The 26,228-nt window shown below is 33.7% G+C and overlaps 2 protein-coding genes across 5 annotated transcripts; both read left to right on the forward strand.

The window, feature by feature from the left end:
* The first annotated feature begins 453 nt into the window (after nt 1-453).
* On the forward strand, nt 454-18,130 carry LOC128180367 (uncharacterized). Its single transcript, XM_052848425.1, has 17 exons — nt 454-617; nt 1,045-1,194; nt 1,496-1,625; nt 2,306-2,367; nt 2,788-2,904; nt 3,118-3,166; nt 3,419-3,541; nt 3,766-3,958; nt 4,085-4,276; nt 4,743-4,891; nt 6,832-6,915; nt 7,922-8,059; nt 9,232-9,307; nt 10,545-11,011; nt 11,336-11,422; nt 11,633-11,748; nt 17,463-18,130. Exons 1-17 carry the CDS (start codon nt 474-476, stop codon nt 17,805-17,807), a joined length of 2,622 nt encoding a protein of 873 aa, XP_052704385.1. The 5' UTR covers nt 454-473; the 3' UTR covers nt 17,808-18,130.
* An 814-nt stretch (nt 18,131-18,944) lies between these two features.
* LOC128180366 (sporozoite surface protein 2-like) lies at nt 18,945-25,875 on the forward strand. 4 transcript variants are annotated; one of them, XM_052848422.1, is made up of 3 exons: nt 18,945-19,344; nt 23,686-23,865; nt 23,962-25,875. In XM_052848422.1, the coding sequence occupies exons 2-3, from the start codon at nt 23,793-23,795 to the stop codon at nt 25,776-25,778; spliced, it is 1,890 nt and encodes a 629-aa protein (XP_052704382.1). In that variant the 5' UTR covers nt 18,945-19,344; nt 23,686-23,792; the 3' UTR covers nt 25,779-25,875. The 4 variants fall into 4 exon arrangements, with proteins under 4 accessions (XP_052704382.1, XP_052704381.1, XP_052704384.1 ...); XM_052848421.1 differs by having other exon boundaries at nt 18,945-19,342; nt 23,683-23,865; XM_052848424.1 differs by having other exon boundaries at nt 18,945-19,342; nt 23,772-23,865.
* The last annotated feature ends 353 nt before the right edge of the window (nt 25,876-26,228 follow it).

Genomic DNA, 26,228 nt, shown 5'->3' on the forward strand with positions numbered 1-26,228 from the left:
TTTTCTCGCAGCAAAGATAATTGTTCCTAAAGAACCTTGAAAAGATGGGAATAGTTGGAGTCATAGGTATACCTACCCACCCCAACGGATTAGGAATATCAATATCATGATAGGGGGGGGGGGATTTGGTAGGTAAGAATTTTTTTTGGAACTACCCCCCCCCCCCCCCCTCCTCACACGGGTAGCGATTTTCATGATTTTGGGAATTATTTTTTGTCTTCTAGCCCCACCCCCACTTTCAATTTACTTCCGACGCCACTGTAAACAACATTATATTTTTTGAAAAGATAAAGAAATGATATATTTTTTTAAAAAAAAGAAGCTTGCATCGGTCTTTCCACAGGAATCGTCTATTTTATCAATTTGTTGCAAATACATGTTATATATCTATCTTCAACCGATATTCCGAAAATGTCCGTTTAGGACATTTTGGTCTGTGTAAATCCCGAGATGCTCCGAGTTGTTGATTAAAGATGGCGGCCAAAACAAATGCAGTGGGGTTGAGAAAAATAACAAAACCCGTTATTAGCACAGATGTTATGGGAAACAGAAATGTAGAGGTTCGTGCAGTTGGAGCATGGGTTCAACCAGCTTGTTCAATTCCATCTGAAGGCGTGGTACGTTTTTAAATCTAAAAGCCCACACTATGTCGCTGTTGAGCATGTTGGTTCATGCTCAACATCTAAGTTACACAAAAAGCAAATTCAAGAAAACAATAATACATTCATGAGTATATAAATCATTACATATACTTGTTTTTTGTTTTTAAGTTTTGATACAACCAATTAAAACTTTGTTCCCAAATTTCGAGTGTATAAGGGTTTTTGTCGTTATTGAAAAGCAGCTTCTTGTATGACAAAGGCTAAGCTATACCATTGGAAAAAAAAGATAATTGATTTTGATCCTACAATGTACATTTATGTATAATACATTTATGTATAAGACGCAACAAAAATACTACTTTTGACTAAGTTTAAACAAGTTTTGCTTGCAAAAAATGTTGCATGTATTTATCTTTTGCAAACTATTGGTGAATGTTTTCAGGTGGCTGCTGAACAAGAACAAGCAAGAATAAGACAAGCGCAAGCTGAGAAAGAGGCCAAGCTGAAAAAGTTTCGAGAGGATGTCAAAAATAGAGTTCGGTTAATGGAAAAAGCACGCAAGCAGAAGGAGTTGGAAAAGTCCTATAATGCTGTGAGTAGTTTTTTCTAAACTTCAAGATGTCCACAATCTGTGTAAAATCATCAACCATGGTGGAAAGGCATAATCATCAATTTTCAGTTATATATATGCAAATCATGAAATATATTTAGTGTGAATAATATAAATATATTATATATTGTTTTAGGGAGATAAATGATTTTGTTGTTTTATATGGTTGATGTATGCTTATATTTAGTTCTTAATCTAAAAAACAAAAAAACAAACTGTAGATATCCATATAAATATGGTACTTATTAAACATATTTATATCAACCATTATTATCATATCCAGTTTGAACACGAGCAAAGTGTTATGCAACAAAGTGCCTTCAATGAAAATGTTGTACCAAGAAAGGATAGCTGTTTAATCAGGAAACATGGGTCTCATGAGATTAAGCACACACGTCCCCCTAGTTCATATGGTAAGCCAAATATATACATGTATAATATATTTTTAAAATGGAACATTTACACTTTAGTGAAATGGTAAATCATTATAATATACCTTAAAACTAGAAATTAATACAATCATCTTTTAAAGAAAGGATTTTTTTTTTCAATAGGATAGGTGTATTTTATCATTCCAAGTTAAAGACAACTGAATGTTCTGAAAACTATAAACTACAGTGTATTCATTAAAAGAAATATTTGTTATGTTAAATTTTTGTTATGATGTTGGAATTAATACTGTGGATTCATTAAAATTTGTTGGGGCCAATTTTTGTGGATTGCTTAAAATTTAGGAGTTTGTGGGGACATAATTTTGTGTATTCTCTTATACTGGTCTACAAAAGAAAATATGATTTTAAAACCCTAATTTATTTATTCGTTGACAATGTTAATTGACAATGTTAATTCGTGGATGAGATACCCACTAATTCAAAGAAAACTGAGCCACTGCAAAATCTTACGAATCCACAGTATATAAATGTTGAACTGTTATTGTTGCTATTATTTTGATGGCATTTTTTTTAAAAGTAACTTTGTCTTTTACAAAATGTTCATCTCGCATACAATATCCCCTTTTCAAAAGATGTAAACTCTATGAAAGATACATGTACATGTACAAGCTTTTACAGATTTGATTTTGTTTACACTATAGACGGCAATCTAAGGAACAGTGACAGTATCCAGGAGCAGGCCTTCATAGACCACACTGAGGAGGTATTATTTACAGAAGCAAAGATGAGTTATAACATCACTCTGATGCAGTAAATTCAGAATTGTTTTAGTACAGAGTTTTGTGTATACACTCATCTTGTTTTCTACTGTTAATATCATAGTTTTTTTATTGTACAAGCTTACTGGATGTTTGCTTTCTCTTTTTATACATGTTATTGTAGTTATTTTAGTCTTTAAAAGAAATATTTGTGCAAGTCTTTTTGTTTAAGGAGATTTTTTTTGGTTTACACAGTAGCTGACATAGGTTCTGTGTAAACTCTAGGAATATAAAAACAATCTGAAAAACAAATAAGGAAAAACTCATAGAAAAAACCTTATGATTTTATTTCTTACTGTAGAATATGTAATGAAATATCTGCTTAATCTACTATGCTAATCACATGCTTTCTACGCTGCCACCAGGTACACAAAGTTACGCGACAAGCCAGGAACAAGTTGGTATCCAAACAGATTCTTACAGACGACCTGATCTCAGACGGACTGCCAGGGGGTGTGTGGAAAGTCTCTGTGTCCAGAGATGTAAGCTGGAAATTTAATCTGTATTATCATTGATAAAAGATTTTCCATTGTATTCAATGGATATAAAATATTGAAAGAGAAGGTAAAATGTAAATATTTATTTTCAAACAATACACTGGTTGGTACTTCAAAAGATTAGAATACCATAGTGAAGAATTTGTTTGAAATTATTGATATAGATTTTTTTATTTTTTATCAAATTTTAATTTACAGCTTCCGGTGAGATCCTCAGCTGAAAAAAAAGTCCAGGATGAGGATGAAGGTAATTTTTTTTCTTTTAATTGTTATTCAAGTTTCTTCTTCTTTACGCCTGTACATGAACAGGCATTGATTATAGTTCAGAATTGTATTTTGAAAAAACTAATTCTTAGAACAGAAACAAGTTTTTGGGTTATAAAGTATGATGTTTTTCATGTAACCCTATCATGCCTATTGAATCAAAGTTTTTTTTCTGTCGTTTTGGTTTTTTTAATCATTTGATTTAAAAGAAATGTTTTTGAAAAATATCAAACAGACTTTGAAGATGAAAGCCAAGACAAAGAAAATGAGAGTCTGGATCCTGTGGACAAAGTGGTTCAGTTCAACCTACAACCCACATATCACGAAATAAAACCAGGAAAACCTCGATGTAAAAGTGGTAAGATAGACAGAGGACCTTTCAAATACTACCCCTCTCTTTCTTTCACTGTATGTCTGTGTGTGTGTCTTTTTCTCTGAGATGTATACTCAAGATAATGAGACTGATGTTCTCTCTCTCTCTCTCTTTCTCTGAAAGACATTGTTTTCAGTTGATCATTATGCTAATAATACACAAAATAAAGGATTTGAAGTTATTTGTTCATAAGCCTTTCATATTTCCAGCCCATGCCTCTCTAGGAAGTCAGGGTCACAGAAAGAAACCTGTCCCTGACATTTATGCAGGAGTTCATAAGGAGGAACAGAAGAAGCAGCAGAAAATACAACAGGCAACATACCGACGACTGTTCATGGACATAGAGCGGGAACAAGTGAAAGAAAATATTCGACGCAAAGAGCACAGCAAACGCATACAGAAGTAAGACACATGCAGACAGAGCAGTTGTGATTTACTTGTTGATACATGTATATTTGCTAAAAAAAATTAAAATATATACATGTATATTGATACTCTATTATAAAAAAGCAACCTTTTCATTTTAAGATTAAAGATTGAAAAAGAAGAACAGAGAAGAAATGAGGAGGAAATGTCCCTGAGGTCTGTGGAGCCTCGAGACCCACTCACTGGAGAAACCTCGTTTGAGGCGCTTCAAAGGGAGATTGAAGAACATCGGCATGTAGTACAGGTCCTCAGGGAAAATGAAGAGCGAATCAGAAAAGTCAAAGAAATGGAAAGGTGGGATCATCGAATTATATATAAATTTACAATGTATATAAGATGTCTGTTTTTGCTTTCAAAATATTACAATCTACTCTTGTAGATATGTTATTTTGAAGACTGATCAGGGTTAATTTTTATCAATTCTTTAATGATATTAGGATGAACATACATTGAAACAAAAAAATAAAACTGCACATGGATCTTTTCCCAATCATTTCTTTCAGAAGTTAAATACATGTATTATATTTAGTTTTGAAGAGCTTTTCAATTTCACTTTTCAAATATCATAAAAAGTCCCTTATTATTTGTATGATTTTGTGATTTCATATATAAACTCATTAATATTTAACTTGTCAAATATGTCTCCATTAACAGACCTGAATACCCAGCATTTACAGTAAATACATTTTTTTGTGATTGTTTTATGCATACAGATTAACCAAGGATGCAGTTACGGTAATAATTTTTTTTCATTATATAGGTTTGTTGAGGCTCTAAAGCAACAGTTGAAGGAGAAGATGGATAAGCGTGGAGTAGAGTTGCCTCCCCTTTGCTGCTGCGGAATGACTCTCTGGGACACAAATCCTGACACCTGTGCTAATAACTGTGTCTTCTACAGAAATCCTAAAGGTGTGTAGGCTTAGTCAACTTATACATGCAACTTTGTCTTCTAATGAAACTCTAAAGGTGGGTAGGCTCAGTAGGCTTACATCCTAAAACTCTCTTCTACAGAAATCATTTTAAAATTTTGTCAATTTGTGTGAAAGCTTAGTTCTCTTAAGAGATATCTATTTTCTGTTAAAGGTGTGTTAACTGTTGCTTATTCTCTAATAAAAACTGTGTTTTCTACATTATTAGATAAAAACTGTTAGACTAAAACTATACATATAACTGAGCAAATCATAAAGGTGTTCAAGTTTTAAAGCTGCATGTATTACATGTATGTTTCCTCTAAAAGTATATATTACAGGTGTAGGTTTATTTGACAATCTAAGCAAAATATGCAAGATTGTTTGTAAATTCTCCCATACAATATTGATGTCTGCATTAACTTAAATAAAGAACATATTATATGGCTATGAAAAAGTTTTCATTTATATCATAAAATCATTATATACATGTATAACTAATGTACATCAGAAAATCCAATAATCATAATATTTACAAAAAAGAAAAAGTTAATAGACATTTCAATTTTCCTTTCTGATTTTAGGATATGCCAAAGCATTACAGTCCTTACTGATGACAAATGAAGTCTCCTGATACCAACAGTGCTGGGTGTAACCAGAGGGAAAACATTACTGTGATAGTTTTTATTCATTCTCCATATCTCATACAGTCAAGAAAACATGCCATTGTGTACTTAACTGTAGATGCCCTCAAAAGTGCTTGAAGTGTTGCAGGGCATGAAAAATTCAAATTTGAAGCAGGATGTGAGCAAAATTATGAATGAACTGCTGAATCTTTTGCATGTACAAATCACATACTTTTATAAAATAGGATATCCTGTGAATTTAGTACCAATATTAATGTTGTGTGACGCACATTAATATTGTTATGGTATTAGCTGTTTTGTAATTATCAGTGTTGTCTGTATGCCATAGAAAGTGGTTTCCATGAAACTTCAGTTACGTAAGAGATGTATTATTTGTTTCATTTAGTTTTGTAGCATTATTGATAATCAACTTGTTTTAATAAAAAAAATGATTGTTCAAAATATTTACAGTGTTTGATATTTTATGGTGTGATTAGAATGTGGAGGAAATCATTTATTTATTATTTTGCATAAAAATATACTGTATTAAAATATTTAAAGGGAAATTGTATTGAGGTTTAGTTGGGATCTCACTCCCATCAGTTATCGGTGGTTGAGATTAAATTCTTATTGAAAATAGCAAATACCTGTAATTTTGTTTGTGCATTTCAATATTGACATTTAAATGGAATGATCGCAGTATGAATTGTAAGGATGCAAGAATTGTTTACGCTGGATAGCAAATAGAAGGTAGCGAAAAGAAATCATTATTTAAAAAGGAATACAATCTGAATTCAGGGATTGCATCATAAATCATCTTCATAATGTTTTGGAAAACTTAGGCAAATGTTCACACTGCATATTACAGAGAGACACAGTTTAAATAAACGATTACATATGAACAGACAGAAGTGACTGGGTAATTCGTCCACATGCCTGTCCCAGTCTAGTTTTGTATGTCGTGTCAAGGGTAAATATCACTGCATCGTCAAGGTGAAATTATATCGACACATGTAGCTGGAAAGAAGGAGAAGGTTTCTATAAAATGTATGGCGTTTAGAAAGTTTAAGGTTGGATGCATGGCGTTTAGAAAGTTTAAGGTTGGATGCATGTAGCCAAAAAAAATGCAATTTTTGTGCTTGTTACAATGATATCGGGATCACGGAGTTACTGTCTGTATACTAGTATTTATTGTCAGCAAGTCACCGAGAGGCGTGGAGTCTGATATCAAATTTCCGACGAAGCATTAACATTAACGCTCCATTAATTCAGCCTTGGAATTAACAGCACAATAAGTACGAATCCGTGTATAAAGAAGCCATCCACACCATGCACATCAACGGGAAAGCGGCTGCTTTATTCACGATTTTCTTTGTTGTGGTTAATCCATTGAAAGAAGGTAAGAAGAGAATCAATAACTTAATTCAAACATTTGATGGTCCGATATTGAATAACTTGGAATGCCCATGGATGAATTCCGAAAGTACGGGCTTTCGGAGAACCTGGCCGGGGTATGCCGATCTGATCAATGCATCTACACGATTAGAAGTAATTTTTTGCGTTAGACGAATTAGGTGTCGCTAATTTATAATACCAAGATGTTTAGCTACTGTTTACAAATTTACATAAAAGTTTATACATTTTATTTTGTTAAGTGCGCAATTAATGGTAAACAACCCCTACCCCGACGAAAAACGTGCGTCGGTCGCTGATTTATTTAACATCACTTTGTATAACTATGCTCTATGAATAAGTTGACAGGCATATTCTTCAAGGCTTTGCACGCCTTCTTCTCTAAGGAAAATATATATTAAAGCAATATATTGCATAGGCGTCGGAACCGGGGGCCTGGGGGGAGGGGGGGGGGCTTAGTCCCCCACTTTTTTTCAAAGTTAGACTTAACCATCAGGCACATAGCATCATGGAGGGGCCAGCCCCCCCCCCCCCCCGTTTTTTCTCGCAGAAAACATAATTTTTATTAAAATGGCATATAAAAAATTGAAGTATCAGGAAGCTGCCGCCCCTGCCCCCACATTTTTGGTAAAATGTGAGGAATTGAAATCGAAAAATGCAGTTATAGGTACACTACACTACATTTCTAATGATTAGTCTAGCCCCCCCCCCCCCCCCCCCCCCCCCCCACACACACACACCACACACACACACTTTCAATTTGCTTCCGACGCCACTGTATTGGTGTTACATACATAAACATTTTATTTTTCTGCCCCATTGAGACCATCTACTATTTATTCATTTTTTCCTGCAACGCAAGCAAGTATAGATCTGTCAATTTTATTTATCCTTTCATTTATCCTTCTATTCGTCTAATTAATTTGTTTAATATAAATGTGCAACTGATCATGCGATTCATACTCAGGAAAATGCAACTGGCTCTTATGCAGATATATTTGAATCCGAACATCGGCTACAAAATGCCCTGATGACAAACTACTCGTCGACAGTGAGGCCCGCGACTGAACTCGATAAACCGGTCCACGTACAGCTGATGCTTGACTTGATGAGAATAGACGAACTGGTGGGTGCTGTTACTGTAGCTATAAAACGTCCAACTGATCAACAAAGCCCTGTATAACCTATATGTTGTATTATATAACGCTACTTGATGCGACATGGTGACGCATAAACAAATTACATGTATTCTTAACACAAAAAGTATATATTTTTAAAGGATATATCTATGACTCTGCATATCTTATTTCTTACATGAAAATAAGACATTTTGAGAATTTAAGATGCTCTCAAGTAAATAAATCCGAAAAATATTAACACACATTGTTTTCCACTCTATGTACACATAAAGATCACACCTACAACATGTAGCTTGTGAGAGCGCAGTGTCTGGAGATCCTTGTTTCTTCACAATCGATACTGTTTGTAAATATATAATCTTTTGAAATGTATATTTCCTATAACAGATTTACAGTCATTTAGAACCATTTTAACAATAGCTTGGACTTTGGGTAGTTGTGTGAAATCAACAAGATTTCTCTGGCTTCTGAGCTAAGACTGCACAATCTATGCATACATGTAATTCACTCAAATCCAGTGCATATCTAACCTGTTTTGATGCAAGGAAAAGATAATCATATCCTACCAAAAGTCCAAGGTCAGGCCAAAATGTTCTATTTTTTTCTCACGCCATTTTCATCGGAAATGTTCAATTGACACACGTAAACAGTTTGCGACCTAGTGTAATTTGACAACAATAAGATACATGTATGGGAAGAGAATTCCTCGTAAATCAAAATATCTTACATATAAATTACTAATTTACGTTATCACAATCAAAAAGTTACTTTGATTTATCTTATATATATGTAGTACGTATTTATTTATTTTGAATAATTAACTGACCTTGCAGAACACCCTGAAGTCGAATTTCATAGTAACATTATATATTTTTACATGTATAAATGTTGTTTAGCATAGTAATGTGAGCAAAACAATGCAAAATTCAGACATTTTAACTTTTAAGTAATATTAAAATATGATGTAATAATGTATGCCTTGTTCATTTTTTAAAGGATGCTACAAAAGAAACAATGACAACAACATTCATGCTTATTCAGGTACATCTAGATAATCATTTAAAATTAGGCTCAAATTTTAAAATATACAGTATACTTAACCTTATTTGTAAAGTAATGCTCATGCAAGATCAACCCAATTGCAATTTTTTTTCTATTTCAAGACTTGGAAAGACCCGCGTTTGGCGTGGAATACATCTCATTACGGGGGTGTAAAATCCATTCGCTTAAAGGAGAGCAGTATATGGCGGCCAGACATAGAAGTTGCAAACCAGTGAGTATAATGACTACAAGTTTAGCTTTTAAAAAAAGCTTACCGTCTTAAGAGCGAACCCGAAACAGCAGTTAGTTATCAAAGACAATTTAATTCATTTTTATATAAATGTCACCTTCCTCTACATATTATGGCGTGTGGAACATGTTATGTCATTATACATGTGTCTTTAAAGCCTGCGTGTCTAAAATTGAGAAATGCGTACGGTCCGAGCTTCTTAATTGATATCTACTATAGTAGGGTAACAGAGGTCTTAAGAAGGGTCGTAGACTCGTATTATTTTGATATAATCATATATCGCTGCATTCAGCATTTTGTTTAACAAATATTACATGTAGTTTTACATATCTAAGGTGCAAACAACTTTACCGATTAGCCATACCGCATCAATTTTTTTTTTTTTTACATTTTTGTATTTAAATTAAAATAATAAAAGAAAAGCAGTTTCAATAGATATTATAGAATATTGCTTTCAACTAGCTGGACCTGAAAATCAAAGACTGAATTTCATTCATAGCAATTTGTATTGCTTTCGTTTTCTCACTTTTTAAGATTTGAAATCTACGAAATTTGTTAAGTCGTACGTAAAAAAGATCATCAGAAAATTACCTCCCTTGTGCCGAACACTATTTCAACCAATGAAATAAATCTAAATTTTCACATGTATTTTCTACCAATCACAAAGGAGAGGAAGTGCACAACCCGGAGACTGTAAATTATTTCAACTCTTTATACCGTCTTCCAAAGAAGACGGTAATAATAGGATGTTGTGCACTGAAAACAACGCGAGCTGTATTTTTATCTAAAAAAAAAAAAAAAAAACAAAAACAAAAATTGATCTACTGCAAACTCGCGTTCTTATAATTATCATGTATGCTACTTAAATATTTGTCAAAAGGTTTCTACGACATGGACGCAGATCCAATATTTTTTCCGCGTAGAGGGTTTAACTTTTTATAACCTGAACTCCTCTTAAAATTGTTTGAATATGAGAAAAAAAATAAGTTAGAAAAAAGTATTGAAAAAAAAAATTATTAAATAGAACAAAAACCCATCTTCTTCCGGATTCGGACGGGGTTCTGATTTGTTTGTCTATAAAGCTGTGCTATCAACCTTTTGTATAGAATAAAACGCTTCCAGCCAATTGTTTTGTCCCACAACACTGTACGTGTATTACCTTGTTTACTTTTTTGTTTACCTCAGAGCCCCTGGACTATCTTTGACCTCGGAAGCTTTGCCTTTCATTTCTTACGACGGAACAGTGGTTTACGTTCCGTACAAAACCGTCCCCACTTACTGCGCTATGGACCTTACACTGTTCCCATATGACACCCAGAAGTGTATCATCAAATTTACTCCATGGACCCACAATGCTCTGGAAATAGACCTAGGACTCTTCGGCCACTATCTGAATACGACGGATCAGATGAAAATACCAAGAGAGAGTCTGTCCGATTTACAGTGGGAATTGTTGGAAGGAACGGCAACTCTTTCCTCAAAGAAGTTTGATTGTTGTCCGGAAAAATATTCTTTTTTTGAAGTCAGCCTGCAGATGAGCAGGAACACTAACTTCTACCGTTATGTTGTGACGTGGCCGTCGGTGGTTGCATGCTTTCTTGTTCCATTTCTTTTCGCCATACCTTCACATTCATCTCAGAAAATAACATATGGTAATTATTCACAAGATAAAAATCATTTTTATATATTTTTTATTTGTAATTATTATGATTAAATACATGTACGATAAGTTTTTCGGCTGGAGTGTATTTATTAAAGACAATCTTTGAACCATGAAGAGACAAAAAAGATCTCAGTTATCTATTGATTGTGGCTTCCAATTAGGCTTATACATGATAATCAACCAAATTCAATGTTAAACGACCTCACAATTTTCAGTAAAGAGGATACACATGTATCCACATTAATGAATGCATTGAATGTTATCAAAGCCATAGACCCTCTGCATAATTAAAGACTTTACAACTTTTTTTAAGGTCTTGCGCTCATGATTTTTGAATCAATAATCATTTTGACTTTTGCCGAAACAAACTCGTTCGACCACAAAACAGTTCCAAATATAGGTAGGTACTGGCTTACGTAACCAAATCTACACTTATGTGATGATATAAGCTTAAAATGAGGAAATGATACGATCGTAACTGAAAGGCAATATTCAGACATTCTCGCATAATGGAGCTAGTCCTTTAAGGAGTTTCAGCACGTTTGATATTCGAATTCAGAATCTCTTTGATTCTCAATCAAATAATTCAAACATTGTCATATTATTTCAGCCATCTTCCATCTGATTACTCTTATATTGACGTCCACGAGTCTGCTGTTGTCCATATTTATCGTCTCGATAAGTTGTGGTGACAGGAGAAACCACGTGCCAGCATGGTTACAACGAGTAAGTTTAGCATGTGTATATACATGTACATGTATTTGATTAGAATTTGCTTATGTTAAAAATAACCTGTGGTCGCTCGCTAGAAATCAGTCCCGAGACATTTAAACAATCAAAAATGATGCTTTCTTTGGTGATTCATGCACGATATGAAGGTGACGACATTGCAGAAAAATACATAACCAGCGCACGGGACCAAGCCCGTTTTTACATCTTTATTTATGGTTACATTGAAATTAATGCTAAAACAGGCATTTTGTTGTTTATACTTAAATCTTTCTTTTAATGAATTTATAAATTGATAATAAAATTAAGTAAGATTAACTAATTATTTTTAATGTACACCAGTACATTAGCTAAAAGGAACAGTCAAATCGTCCCCTGTGAGACTTTGAGTCTGACATCATCATGAATATTTCGTGCAGTCCGTGATTTTTCTGAGGTCGCTGTAGGTTTTGACCAATTGATAAACGGGGCGTGTAGATTTCAGTCTTGTCAATTTTCTGTTAGTTTCAGTCGCTGTAGGGTTTGACCAATCGATAGTGTGCGTGTAGTTATCAGTCCGGTTAGTTTCTTAACAATATAGCTATGAATTAAATAAAGTTTACGTAAGAAATATAGGAAATCATACTCGGTGGATGTAAATATATAGCAGTCTTAATTGGTCAGTAAAGATCTCTTTTTGAACAGTCGCAGTAAGAACGGTATATAAAAGATTCCAGTCTTGGCAGTAAGAGTAAACATAAGATATCTAGAATTGATGACTTCCATTTATTGGATAATTAATTGGTGGTCTCCAGCTCTACGAGGAGACAAATTAATTTCTAAAAGTAATATTCCTAGTAGCATCAATAATTCAAATATCAGTTTACTTATTAGCAGTGGTTTCCATAGGAGAATTTTTATATAAATAGTCATAAACGGTAGCTATCATAAATATCATTAACTAACTAATCACCGTGGCTTTCATATAAATCTGTAACTCATATGACACCGCTACCGCACTAAAGATCTTTTGACGACCAGTCCAATACGTAGCTACCGATTTAAGAGTAAAGATCTCTAACTAATCAGACGCAGCGACTTAGTTCAGTTACATGCTAACAATCCGTAACAGTATCTACATTAAAGATGTGGTACTAGTCAGTCGTGTAAAAAAACTGTTTGCTACAGTAAAGGACTCTAAGTAATCATTCATATAAGTCTTAGTATAAGGATATGTAGCTGTAATGGTCAAAGACTTTCAGCACAGAACAATGATTTTAAGGTTAAAACCAGCTTTGCGCGAGAAGAAATCTTGGGACGTTAAGCAATTTCAAAACAAGAAAAAAACCTGTGTAACCTATGATTGAAATTCTTTTACATTTCTTGCATACAAAATGGGATGGTCAGAACCTTTCTTTGCCAACGTTTGTGTCTCACAGAAAATCTATAATTATGAAATATTGAAATTTCTACTGCTTTGTTTACATGATTATTATGTTAAAAATATTGATTGTTTGATATTACGCATGATTGAGATTCAGATAAGACTTACAAAAGTACATTAATCGACTACAATCGCCGTTTATAGCGAAACCGGAAGCTTTTTACGAGCTGTTCAAACCATTTTAAAACAGTGAATAAGAATGCGTAAAAGAGTGAAACAAAGAGGACATTTTGGAAGGATTAAAGGCATCAATGAAAACAAACACTTTTTTGATAACATTTTATGTTCAAAATTGTTGCTTAAGTGTACAGTAGTTTTCAAACACACAGGAACGAATACTGAAGAATGCATCTTTAGAAGGTAATCAAAGTACTGAAAGTACTGATAGGCGGAAGCATGATTGCAAGTTGTCAATGTTGTCAATCAGAATTAGTTTGATAACATGAAACACTATTTTAATATGTCAATTAAGGTATATACATGTAGTAAATGTGGAAATACTCTGTTACTGCACCAGATTAGTCTGGGCCATGCCTTAAATAAAGATTAAATGAGAAGAGCAATTTAAACATCAAAACATTTATTTTGTGAAGTACATTCGTATAACAGTTGATACTTATATGCAAGCTGAAATTCAAGAATACATTTTCATTTATTATGCCATTTTTATTAAAAATGTTCATTTTGACATCAAAATGATGAAAGAATATTATAGTATTAGAATTTAGTAAACTGAACTTCTGAAACTGTAGTATTTTATTCTTTACAATAATGTTTCACAAAAAATGCAGAAATGACATTTGTACATCACTTGATTACAGTATTTTACAGAATCAAGTAGTATGTGTGTCACTTTGCTTACCTGAGAAGCAATAGCCATTAAGAAATCAGCTTCATAGAATAATACACAAAATATCCGGACAATGTGTTGTAAAAAAGGTATTCGATAAAGAGATTTTGATGTTTTCTTAATATATTCTCAAGTTTAACAGTAACAGGATGTTTTTAAAGTCATTTTATATGTGGAGAATTGCAGACCTCTTATTGATCCTCAGATTGCAGTTCATATATTTTGTTGACAAATGTTTAAAACTTAGAAAGAATGTATTTTCTTACTGTACTGTATACCAAACATATTTTACAAAGATCAAATATGCAAATGTTGAGAATTACAATACAATGTAAAAGCCCAGTAATTTATGGATAACTATATATTGATATTCAATAATGTACAAATTATGTGTCCTTTACAATTGCTCCATGTTGTACTGTCAAATCACAGGTCTCTAGTATTGAAGACATTTGAACTTTTACCTTTTAAGTTTTTATTTTAATACTAATGGAATCTTCAAGAGAACTTCCACCATTACAGAACATAGACTTTCAAAGCATCCCTTTATGGTTGCATGCCGTAATGGTTTTTTTGGAAAGCGTGTAATCCTGGAGTGTGTCATTTGTAGTAACAACAATTTCAATTCACTAGTGTTGTCTTGCATCCATTATACCAATGACCACTGTCTTGATATTCTAAAATGTGTTGATGAAAAATGAATAATGGATATGTTATCAAGCAATATTTCATTACAATATACTTGACCTCCAATAAAGAAAACATGGATTTAAAAAAAAATTAATCTATAAAATATTTTGAATTTATATGTGTTTTACATTACATAATTTATTTTCAAAAGTATACATGTATCTTGCAAATAAAGGATGAGATATACAAGAATATCACACGATATGAATTATCAATAATTGTAAGGTTATTTTGGTATATTACATACAATAATGGAAAATATAGTGATTGAACTGTAAATGAAAGTTTAATTTTTTTCTCCAAAATTCTTCAGTTTTGAATTGCATTTAGTACAAGAATATTTACTATATTATTAAAGATATGACAACAAGATATCTGTGAGTCAATGCTCACTAGTGATACCCCTGCTCTGATGTGTATACAAAAAAGCATAGTTAACATTACATGTAATGGGAAGTTGACATCAAATATTTTGAAAAATCAATCCTACTGAATGGCATGCCTTAACAAAGACTGAGTTAAAATTTCAAGCATCTGCGATTAATGCTGAGATAATTTTGACAAAATTTGTGTTATAGACAAACAGACACACAAGGGTAAAACAATATACCCCCTCTCCTTCCGAGCATGGGTATAATTAGTTCATACATAAACAAGAAAACCACGGGGAATATCGTATTTAAATTTAGTTGTATTTACTAACCTTGAAAATGGCGTTAAGGCCATTAAGATGAGGATTCCAGCATATTTCAGATGCCCTGCTTCCATTTAGAAGTTGCAAATGTGCAATGTTTGTCCCTCTTTAAAAGTGCTGAACTGGGAAGCCAACACCACATTTTTATAGCATCTGTCTTTTTCTTAGTTGTGCACCCAAATTTAGCAACTCTCCCCTTCACCAGATATGAAGAATAATGTTGAGCTCTCATTGTCTCCTCTTGTCAGTTAATGTTAATCAGTTTCTTGACATTCATCTGAAAGAACATATACATATAGAACAAATAGATTTATGTTAGGCTATTATCTATAATCATTGTCAGGTATATAAATGAGTCTTTTTGGAATTGCAATTAATCATGAACATGGTAGATCAAAGATATACCGGTATATAATCCAAGTTCTCATGAATTGAAAATTTAAAATCTAAAAACAAAAAATGCAGTCATAAAAATTATCATATAAATTAAGATGTAGAGAAATTTCCATAGGAAATTTTACTAGTCACTTTCATTATAGAGTCATGATAAGGTAATTCTGAGATACAAGTAAATACAGTAGGTAAAAGGATAAATCATATTAATTTTTTTTAAATGTTCAATTTAATATCTTTGCAATAGCCTATCTGGAATATTTGTTATATCAACCTTTATGATACTTAAAAGCTATATTTGAGATATTTTTTTGAGAAAATTCATTTGCATTATTCATGAGTCATTTTTAAACCAAGCTGAATATTGTAATTTTTTGTAAGCAAAATGAATGAACCCTATATCATACAGTGCAGTTCGTAACATATTATAAAATCACCATGTGAACATATAGATCTGCAAAGATGTCACAAAATATTAAAGGTTTAAAAAAAGGAAATGTTATCTTCCTTTATATGCGATTCCATTGTGCTAAATTTTAATCTTTAAAGATATCCTGTAGGCCTCGCCTTGTACAGTATTTATAACAAAAGACCGACATTTCAGAATGAATGCCTAACACAAACAATATAAATTCTTTCATAAAATTTATGTACTTATCTGAGATTTCTTTTATTCTAACCCCCGCTTATATATTGTGACATGTCTAAGCCGCACGTCACAATATACAAGCGGGGATTAGAGTCAGAGGAATTTCGGATTAAGAATGTACCAGCTCCTCGATCAAGATTATTGTAACATGAAAATCTAAAATGATGAGGCAAACGTTTATACAATGAGAAATAACACATTAATTACCAAACTTACCTTACGTATGTCGAAGATGGACAGTCACCAGTTGTTCTCAACGTGGGTTTGTTGACAAAAATTTTACACTGCATAACGTTATGCAGTATTGTCTGAGATTACTACGCGAAACGTTGGTATGTTTACAAATAATTTATATGCATTGTATCATTCTAATAATCTTTTTTAAAGAGATTTATACACACCCTTGTTTTTTTTTAAAGCATTCATTACCTGTTACCCTATCAATTTTTTCTTCTGTACTCATAAACACGCAATTTCAAATTGAACTATTTTTTCCCTCGGAATTTCATCTACATGCATGAGACTCCGAGCTTATCCCTTGTTTATGTCGCATACCATCGCAAGAGTTATCGTTCGTTCATGTACTATCAAAAACGTTAATCTACCACTTGCTATCTTTGCTATAGGCATTTTCAATGGATAATTAAAAACGATGAAGTAAAAATTTAGAGACATACCACAGTTCTATTATCAGAAACGATGTTTAAACGGGGGTCGAACAGTGGGGGGGGGGGGGTGTTATAGAGTTGTGTGCCCTTAGTTTAAATAACTTCCGATAGTTTACCATGAAAAAGGGCAAGAATTTGACCTATGACGTAGAAGGTCATGAAAGCAATTGCAATAGGCGCTTCCGCCTAAAAATGGGTTGGTTGCTCAGCGTGGACATTCTGGCGATCATAAATCGACCAGTAAGGTTACGTGTATTCTTAGAGCACATCGGAAGTGGTTGTTCATGTTGTTCAACGTCAATTTATTTTAAAGACTCTGATTGTTCATCTTTCCATTCATTTAGCTTGCATTGACCGATTCATGCCTGAGAACGGTTCTCTGTCTGGGCCAGTACAGGGATTCCAAAGGATACTCAAGCGGAAGGGGAGGAGGTTTCCTGCTGGAGGAAACACACGAGACTCACCACCACGAGCCAGAACTACGCACCATCTCCGAAAATGAGGTCACGAGAGACGTGTCTGAGTCCCTCAGGGCTATAGCAGAGAAGATGTCGTCAGATGAATCTAGGATCAAGGTCACGCAAGACTGGAGAGAAGTTGGCAGGCTACTTGACCGTATTCTGTTTTTTCTTTGCATTTTAACAGTTTTGGTATTGCTTATCTGGTCAGCACGCCTGTGGTCTGGTTGATTCAACAGCACATTGGTACACACTAAGGGAAAATAAATCCTTTCATAGTTTTATAATCTTAATATGATATGATTTTCGTATGTTCCATTGCTTATTGTAGATACATAGAATGTTTTTTGAAACATTGAAATCGATTCCAAAATATGTGCAATGTATATTTTATAACTATATAATTGCTCATATACATGTAATATCTTCAAAATTACTGATTTTAACTTTAAAATAAATATCAGTAGTGACCAATAGGAGTCTCTATGGTATGCATGGTAGTACATGTTCGTCTTTGCTGTATTCCTAACTCCGATTAAACATAATATTGTCAATAGTCCTTTTTATTGTATAAAAATAGTAGCTAACCTGCGATCGACCGGTGCCCCCCCCCCCCCCCCAGGGGAGTTAATGACCCCCACCCCATTTAGCAACAAGCCTTGTAGCATAGAAAGGATTTAACAGTAACTTGATTCTTTGTGTAAACCTTTCCTTGTGATTGTATGTATAGATGAAAGGATCTCATTATGCACACTGAGTAGAATTTGAAATTGATTTCTCTTACTAGCAAGTCATTGACTGTTTAATCCTTATATGAATGAGGTTTCGGCACGCGGTATGCAACGAATATTTATTCAATGCTTTTTATTGTATTACCTGTACTTATTATTTCTTTCTCTATGGTCATCACACACATTACGTTCGGTTATTTAGTGCTAAACCATTTCAGCAATCACTTGTTTATATGACTATCATCTAACACTTTGCCACTGAACTACACTTTTTATTTTTTTTTTAAACAAATTCCACATCTGATATATTTTCCATGAGAGCTTAGCTCAGCAAACATGCTATAAATTTGTAAACCGCCAGATCGAGTACCATAGCAGTTTTTTTTTTATTTCAATTTGTATATGGAATATGAACAATAGACGATATATAAATATGGACAGTGTTTCCCCAAAGCTTAAAACCTACCTTCTTCTTTGAAGGTGAAATAAATATTCTTGATTTCATCAAACGCCGTCTTACATGTATTTATAAATTAGATTAACTATTGATTTGTGACCAAACAGATTAAATGAAAAATCAATATCTCATTGTTTAAGAATCAAATTCAAAATTTAGAAACCCTCTGTTCTACTTTAATATTGTTTAATTCCTTAAATTAAAAACTAGAATTTGCCGATCTAGATCGTATTGACAATTATAATGGCATGGTCGATACACAAGCCTTTCTTTTATTTCCACGGTCGTTATTATTTACTTGGCCATTTTCAACTTTTCAACCCATTCGGAACGATCAATTTTTCAATGTTATGCAAACATTCAGCATTCCTGGGTTTCATTTTTGATCAGAAATATATTAACATACACGGATAAAAGCGTCATTCGTAGAAGATTATTGATTGGCCGACAGAGGGAAATTCTCGGAGGAAAAAAAAAGCAGCGAAAAAATGTAACGTTTTTAATTTGACATGTGTATTGATGTTTGAAGAGGGAAAGCTGATAAAAATTCCAAGATGTAGTCAACGACAACAAAGTAGGTGAGTAAGTTATCCGAATGTAGTACATATAATTTCTTAATTTCCTAACGACAATGCTTTATGGGTAGTTCGCTACTTTTTCAGTAGTATTCTTATACATGTCTATTTATCATGATTTAATTCATCAGTATAATTAAACAACTATCTTCGATCTATTAATATCTGTATTGTACAAAGCAAAAAAAAATATTAAAGTATTTTTTATTGAAATAATAACTAGAAAAGAATAAATTCATATTCAACTGTCCAAAAAAAAAAAAAATACGGAAAAAATGATTAATGGATTAAGTAAAAATATATATGACACTTAAAAAAATTGTTGTATTTTTTTCACGTAAGAAGAAAGGATTCATATAATTGTATTGAAAATTATTTTTTAAGGGGGCTCGATAGTTGTAATCATTTGTAGACTATTATATTTATCTCCTTGAGATAAAGAGTTCTAAATAAAAATATAGAAAAACATTGAAATTTTAAAGCTAAACTTCTTGGAGTTTTTCTTTACTAAATCAAAGTTTTTGGCTAAAAATGTCATATATTTGATCGTCAATGAGTCCATAACTAATTTAGTCATGGGCTCATTAACAATTAATATTTGTTTTTTAGTGAAAGACTTTCATGACAATTTTACAATTACATTAATAAAATTGCTGATTTGACAGACACAAATTATTATACTTTAAACAAAGGTACATTGCGGATAATTTTACGATTTCTTGAGCCGAATTGCTTTCAAAAGTGTAATTTATTATTTCACTGTTATTTATTTTTTTTAATAAAATATAATTTGAAAAATCTCATTTGGTTAACGTTCTTCATTTTAAAAAGTTTTTGCCAGGGTAGTGGTGAATGTGAATATTTCCTACCATCCTCATTGATTTTTTATTCTTGCATCATTGTCTATATAAGTCAAATCGCCCCGGTAGCCCCGATATGTGTACATGTATTTGATTTTATACGATGGTAGGTATGGTATCAAACGTAGGTAAATATTGGATCATCTTTTAGGTTACTTAATATTTCAATGAACCCTGTATATTGTAAAACCACGTTCGAACTTTTATCATTAAGTTTGTTTAGTCAGTATATATTACGAAAGCGTAGCTATTAGTTTCATTTATGCTATTGAAAAAAATATAATACGGTACTTAAAGGGACATGGTCACGGTTTTGGTCAAATTCTATTTTTCTGTTTTTATTGTTTACAATGCTTTAGGAAGCTTAATGATCAAATGAAATTTGAGAGTCAGTCGTAGAGTTATAAGCAAGATACAGGACTCACAATTCTTTGTCATGTAAACAAGGCTCGTGTCATGTTTTTGTTTACATCGGTTCAATATAACAGTAAAAAATCTTTTTCAACCTGATTTTTCAACCTTTTTATCAATTCTAAGCATAAATAAACAGTTCCTAACGTTTATCACATTCATTATAGTTAAAAGAAAACTGGAATTTTTACTTAACATTCAACATGTAAACAAAAGCTTGACTTTCAAATTGATTGAATATATGAGTGTACATACCCATATTTTTCGATATTTTTAGTCTTTGGAGTGCCTTAAAAATATATCTCCTCGAGACAAAGAGCTCTGTTAAAAGTTACTGAGAGGTATTTTAAATTTTAAGCAAAAATATTTGTATTCTTTTCGTTCCCAGATAATACTTATTGGCTTATAATTTCATATTTAAAATTTTAAGGTAGATCTGATCCCAGGCGCTTGAGGACAGAGCCCCCCCCCCCCCCCCCCTCTTTCCACCCCCAAGTTTAGTCCCCTCCCCCGGATCTTTACTCCTTTTTATGATATTAAAATTACCCTTTTTGAACATTACTGGTTTAATTTATTCTTTGTTGCGAAAATTTACCTACAGAAATTAACATTTAAAAAAAATCATATATCTATCTCGTATAGTACATATTTATAACGTCGTAGTCCTTGATTTTAGTGTTTTCCTGTTTCCTCCATCAACTGTTTCGTTTAGAACTATCGGTGTTTTAACCAAATCGACATAGAATTATTGATGACAGGCTGTTCATTGGGGTTAAGCGACGTCGCTTTTTCTGGTGTTTTTACAGTGCCGTGATATCTTCCAAAAATCCTTTACTCGTTTGAAAACGGCTTCAAATGACGTACACAACTAACTATGTTACAATTGAACATTATGGTTTTTCGGCATGTTTTTGTAAAACTGTAAGTATTCAAGTTAAATTCAATTAGGAAGTTTGGATGATTTTCACACTGGGCCATGCGTACTTTCCGCGACCGCGATCATTCCAATTTAAGTTTGATTTTATGGAAAACATTCAAATCCACTCTGATATGATTTGGAATTTTATGACGACCATTTTGGTATAAAACCCATTTAAAATGACCGAAACGTGATTATTCAAGAATTTTTTGGACAGCCCTCAAATAGATAAGTATGATTATTCTGAATTGTTTGTTTGAGATAATTTTTCGCAATTAAGTTATACATATCATAAAATGATAATTAATTTTTAAAAAAGCAGAAAAGACTCGAAGTCTATACTTGGAATAAGGGATGGGGGGGGGGGGGGGTCAGTCTTTTCCTCACATGTGGGTCTGATAGGTAATTTTTTGATCGCCCAGCCTCCAAAAAAGGTGTTAAATGGCACGTGTGTATAGAAGCCTACTGTATCTGTACAGAACGTCGATTACGCGGAATTATTTTACCCATCACATTGTATCCAGTCTGCAATTGATTTTTTAACTCAGTACCTTATATACTGTTACACTGTACAATGTACATGTGCATTTATATGTATTAAGATATCTCGAGATATTATGATTAATATCATATAAAATATTATCATCATCGATACATATTTTTAACACACATCTATGTAACATTGTATACCAGTTCACCATTGTTAAAAATTAGAAACTACTTGTTCAAATAATAAATAAGCTTGTTTTTGTTTCGGAAAACATTGAAATTCAATAGAAAAATTTGAATGCGTGACAAAATGTTCACGACTGCACAATTAAATCAATTTTGACGGGGCAACCCTCACGTCACAGATCAACATTCCATTTTAAAAGTTGTTTGTATTTCATTTAAACAATGCAGCAGTTTTAATTTTTGTGTCGACGATCAATTTTGCCGAAAATATTATTACATTATATAAGTACCCAAGAAAACTCATTTTATTGGTCGATAACTCATGGTAAAAACACACAATTGTTTGAATCAATCCACACATCTTAAAAGGAGCATTACAATAATCCTTAGCAAAGACAACAATACTTTAGGTGGAGTTAATTGACAATGGCATTTTTTTTTTACATGAAATCTCTTCACATGAATGAATATTTTGTAAAGAATTTGAATTCTGTGCAATGTTTCCTAAAAGTACACCCCCATCTTCACAACGTCAAGGCTTTGTAATTACGGAGTTCCTGAATCACAAAGCCTTGACGTTGTGAAGATGGTACATGTACATACCTCGCAATTCCATTCACTTGCATTGTAAGAATGCAGCCATTGTTATAAACCAACGACCTGTCTCGTTTACGTTGCAGATGGTGGTCTCACGAAACATTTTTCGGTTTTTTTAATCATAATAATAATTTTTTCATTCTCGGTCCACCAATGAGAGAGCGAAACACTTAAATTGTTCAAGGTTTCAAAACATTTTTTCATGTATGCATAAAAAAGCAATACATGTAACCCGATTAGTAAGATCCTCACAAAGGTTGAAAGGGACTAATCAAAAGAAATCATAGAATAATTGTGAAAACGAGAAAATTTTAGCGAGTTTCATTTTTACCACTGTACGTATAGTTTTTCTATTTCTCTAAGCAATGAAAATGTTAAAAGGTACTTGAAGTACCATACATGTCTACAAGTTTGATTTTTTTTTTTCAGTATTATAATCTCTGCCTTTTTTATAATTACATAAAGCTTTTTTTGTTATTTTGTTCACACGCGAGAACATTGCATCGTTATTGACGATTTGGTTTATAAACCACTACATACATGTGTATTGTGTTTATATGCTATTTACTGAATCTTAGTTTTTCTTTAGTGATTGGTGGAAATAATCGGCGGATCTAAATGTGCATGCAATTTCATTGAACATAGTAATGCCATCTTTTCTACGAGTTTTGTATTTCACAATACGGGTTCAATATTTCTAACTATTTTATAGAATCATTACTTCCATCAAATTCAATGTCTCATATATTCAGAAGACATATCGATTTGATAATTCCTTATATGTTACTTTGGTTACAAATATTCGATTTGAATGGATGATAAAGAAAAAATACGTCTCAAAAGAGAAGCTGGCTCTCAAAATCGATGTTATTTCTTTACAGGTAAAAAAAAATGACTTCCAAAGAATCAACAATCTGAACCGAAGATAAATAAGTACCAGAATGTGATAGAGGTTTTGATTTCTTATCAGTTATTCTGTCAAACAACAAAAATGGCGATAAAAGGTTTGCCGATGATAGTTTGCTTTGCACTGATTTTCACGCTTAAAAGTGCCCATGTTGAAGGTTAGTCTTTGTTTTGAAAAAGTTTTCAATTTGTCTTACTCAACATGGAATTTTCCCAATATTACGCATATTAATGTATATTATGATTCGTTACAGCTTTCTCAATTTTTCCGATAGACAACGGTGATGTTCGAATCGGGCGAAAACTCTTGAACACTACTACCCCAGCGCCCGTCGCTGCCGTGGCTGAAGATAAGAGCTTTTTCGAACAAGTAGAAGAATTCTACGAGGATAAAAACAACTTTGCGATGTACCTCGTGTTGCCCTGCATCGTTTTGGTTTATGGCGGATGTAGTGCCATTTACTGCTGCTATAAATGTCGACAACAGCTATGTTCAAAGAAAAAAGGGAAGGGAAAGGATGAAGACAACGATGATGACAAAAACAGGGCCATGGCAAACCAAACCAATGACAAAATGTCTCTAATAGGGGGTTCTCCCGAAAACCCAGGCAAGAAAGCAGCCGCAAATCAGATTCGACCCGCATCTAAAGCAAGTGTATCAGATGTTAATGTTGGTATGGGCAACGAAACTCCTTTACCCTGGGCGATTCCAGAAAAAGAAGACAAACAGCCGAGCCCCGCGATAGTGAAACTGCCGCCTGCATATTCAGATTTCCAAACAAACCAACAAGCAAATAACATACAGAATATGCAAAATTTCAATCCACAGTTACAACAGGCACAAATGCAAGGTATGCAACAACCAATGCCTTATAACCCCAATGCATTCCAGATGCAGATGATGCAGCATCCAAACGCTATGTATCAACCAACCATAATACCGATACCAATGCCAATGGATTATCAGGATTCTAAGCGAAACAACCGAAGGGACCGCCGTCTGTCAAGAGAAGACTCATACGATGATATGGATGATTATCATCCACCACCACGCAACCAACGAAAACAGTCCAATAACCGCAGAAATTCAAACTCTTCGCGTTCTGGGAAACAATCCAAACACGACGATTTTGATGATTCTGATGACGACTACAATCCAAGGCAGGGGCGTAGCGGAAATAGTCGAAGAGATTCCCCACGAAACAGCAGGACGCCAGATAGAGGCAAACATGGCAGAGAGAGAAGGCGTTCTGACGACCGGAACGGACACCATCGCGACTACTCCCCATCTAGAGAAGATACTATGAGTGCACGTTCTGATAATCGTAGGTCATCGCCTAAACGGAGGTCGGGTGATCGAAAAAGTCGCCGTCCTGAGGATCGTAGAACCAAAGACCGAGGATACTCACCAACGGATCCCAGGGACAGACCATCAAGAGAGGACACAATGAGCGCCCGGTCTACTAGACGTACACGGTCACCTGATGAAAGAAAAGGACGGCGCTCTGACGACCGCGATCCCGATGAACACCGGTATTCTCCGACAAACCCAAGAAACAGACCATCTAGAGAAGACACTATGAGCGCAAGATCTGATAAACGAAGGTCTGATGGGAAAGATGATCCAAAGCCGCCACGCAAAATAAATGAGGTCAAACCAACACCACAGAAACCGAAGATTGATGATAAGCCATCTGACACAAATCCAGATAAAAGAGACAACAACCCACCCAAGAAACCACCACCAAGACCAGCACAGCCAGCTAAGAAACCTCAGAACAAGAACCAGCAGGACGATCGGATAATGAGTCCACCGCCTCCTTATGAGGGGCATGAGCGGCGAAACTCCCTGGACGCCGTGTTTGAGGCGGCTGGAAACCCAGGTAATATGAAAGGTCCCGCAAGACCGAGTTATAATCCAAACCCAACAATTCGAGTAATATCTCAAACGAAAGGCGGGGGTCCAGTGTCTGGAATGGAGATGGCAAAACAAGCTGCTGAGATGCTGAGAGTGGATAATCCCAACATCGGAAGGAAAAAGCCTAAACGGCTAGTGTTTGTAGCCGAGTGAACCATTAAATGTAGAATAGGAATCACAGTTTTCATCAAATTGAATATTTAGCTACTTTCATAATACTATATTCACCGCATCCTCTCTGCTTGGTCAATCTGGCAATGTGAAGATTGTCCATCGATAATTGTTTTATTATTGTATTGATAAAAATTATAACAGCAGTGTATGACTGGGTAGGGTTTTTAATGATCAGCGATTACTAGTAATCGATTCAAAATTCAAACTAAACTTCATTGATATAGAGCGGAAATCGCAATATCTTGGATCATTCCGACAAGAAGATTAACAGCTGCGTGAGTATTAGGAGGACAGTTACAACAACACCCTTTTCATAAACATTGATATCCATATTGGAAGATATGTTATCTTCAATATATCAGCTCATTCAATGATATAACCTGAAATACAAGACGAGGAAATCCTTCAATGCTGTTTAACAATTACTCA

Source organism: Crassostrea angulata, chromosome 4, assembly GCF_025612915.1.
Source record: "Crassostrea angulata isolate pt1a10 chromosome 4, ASM2561291v2, whole genome shotgun sequence".
Classification (NCBI taxonomy): domain Eukaryota; kingdom Metazoa; phylum Mollusca; class Bivalvia; order Ostreida; family Ostreidae; genus Magallana; species Magallana angulata.

What these genes read in the sequence shown, in the direction of transcription:
- LOC128180366 (XM_052848422.1), top strand. Translation starts at nt 23,793, where the DNA reads ATGGCGATAAAAGGTTTGCCGATGATAGTTTGCTTTGCACTGATTTTC. An exon ending in TAAAAGTGCCCATGTTGAAG is followed by an intron (nt 23,866 to 23,961) that starts GTTAGTCTTTGT and finishes GATTCGTTACAG; the next exon opens with CTTTCTCAATTTTTCCGATA.
- LOC128180367 (XM_052848425.1), top strand. Translation starts at nt 474, where the DNA reads ATGGCGGCCAAAACAAATGCAGTGGGGTTGAGAAAAATAACAAAACCC. An exon ending in AAAGTCAAAGAAATGGAAAG is followed by an intron (nt 4,277 to 4,742) that starts GTGGGATCATCG and finishes TTCATTATATAG; the next exon opens with GTTTGTTGAGGCTCTAAAGC. An exon ending in CATTCGCTTAAAGGAGAGCA is followed by an intron (nt 9,308 to 10,544) that starts GTATATGGCGGC and finishes TGTTTACCTCAG; the next exon opens with AGCCCCTGGACTATCTTTGA.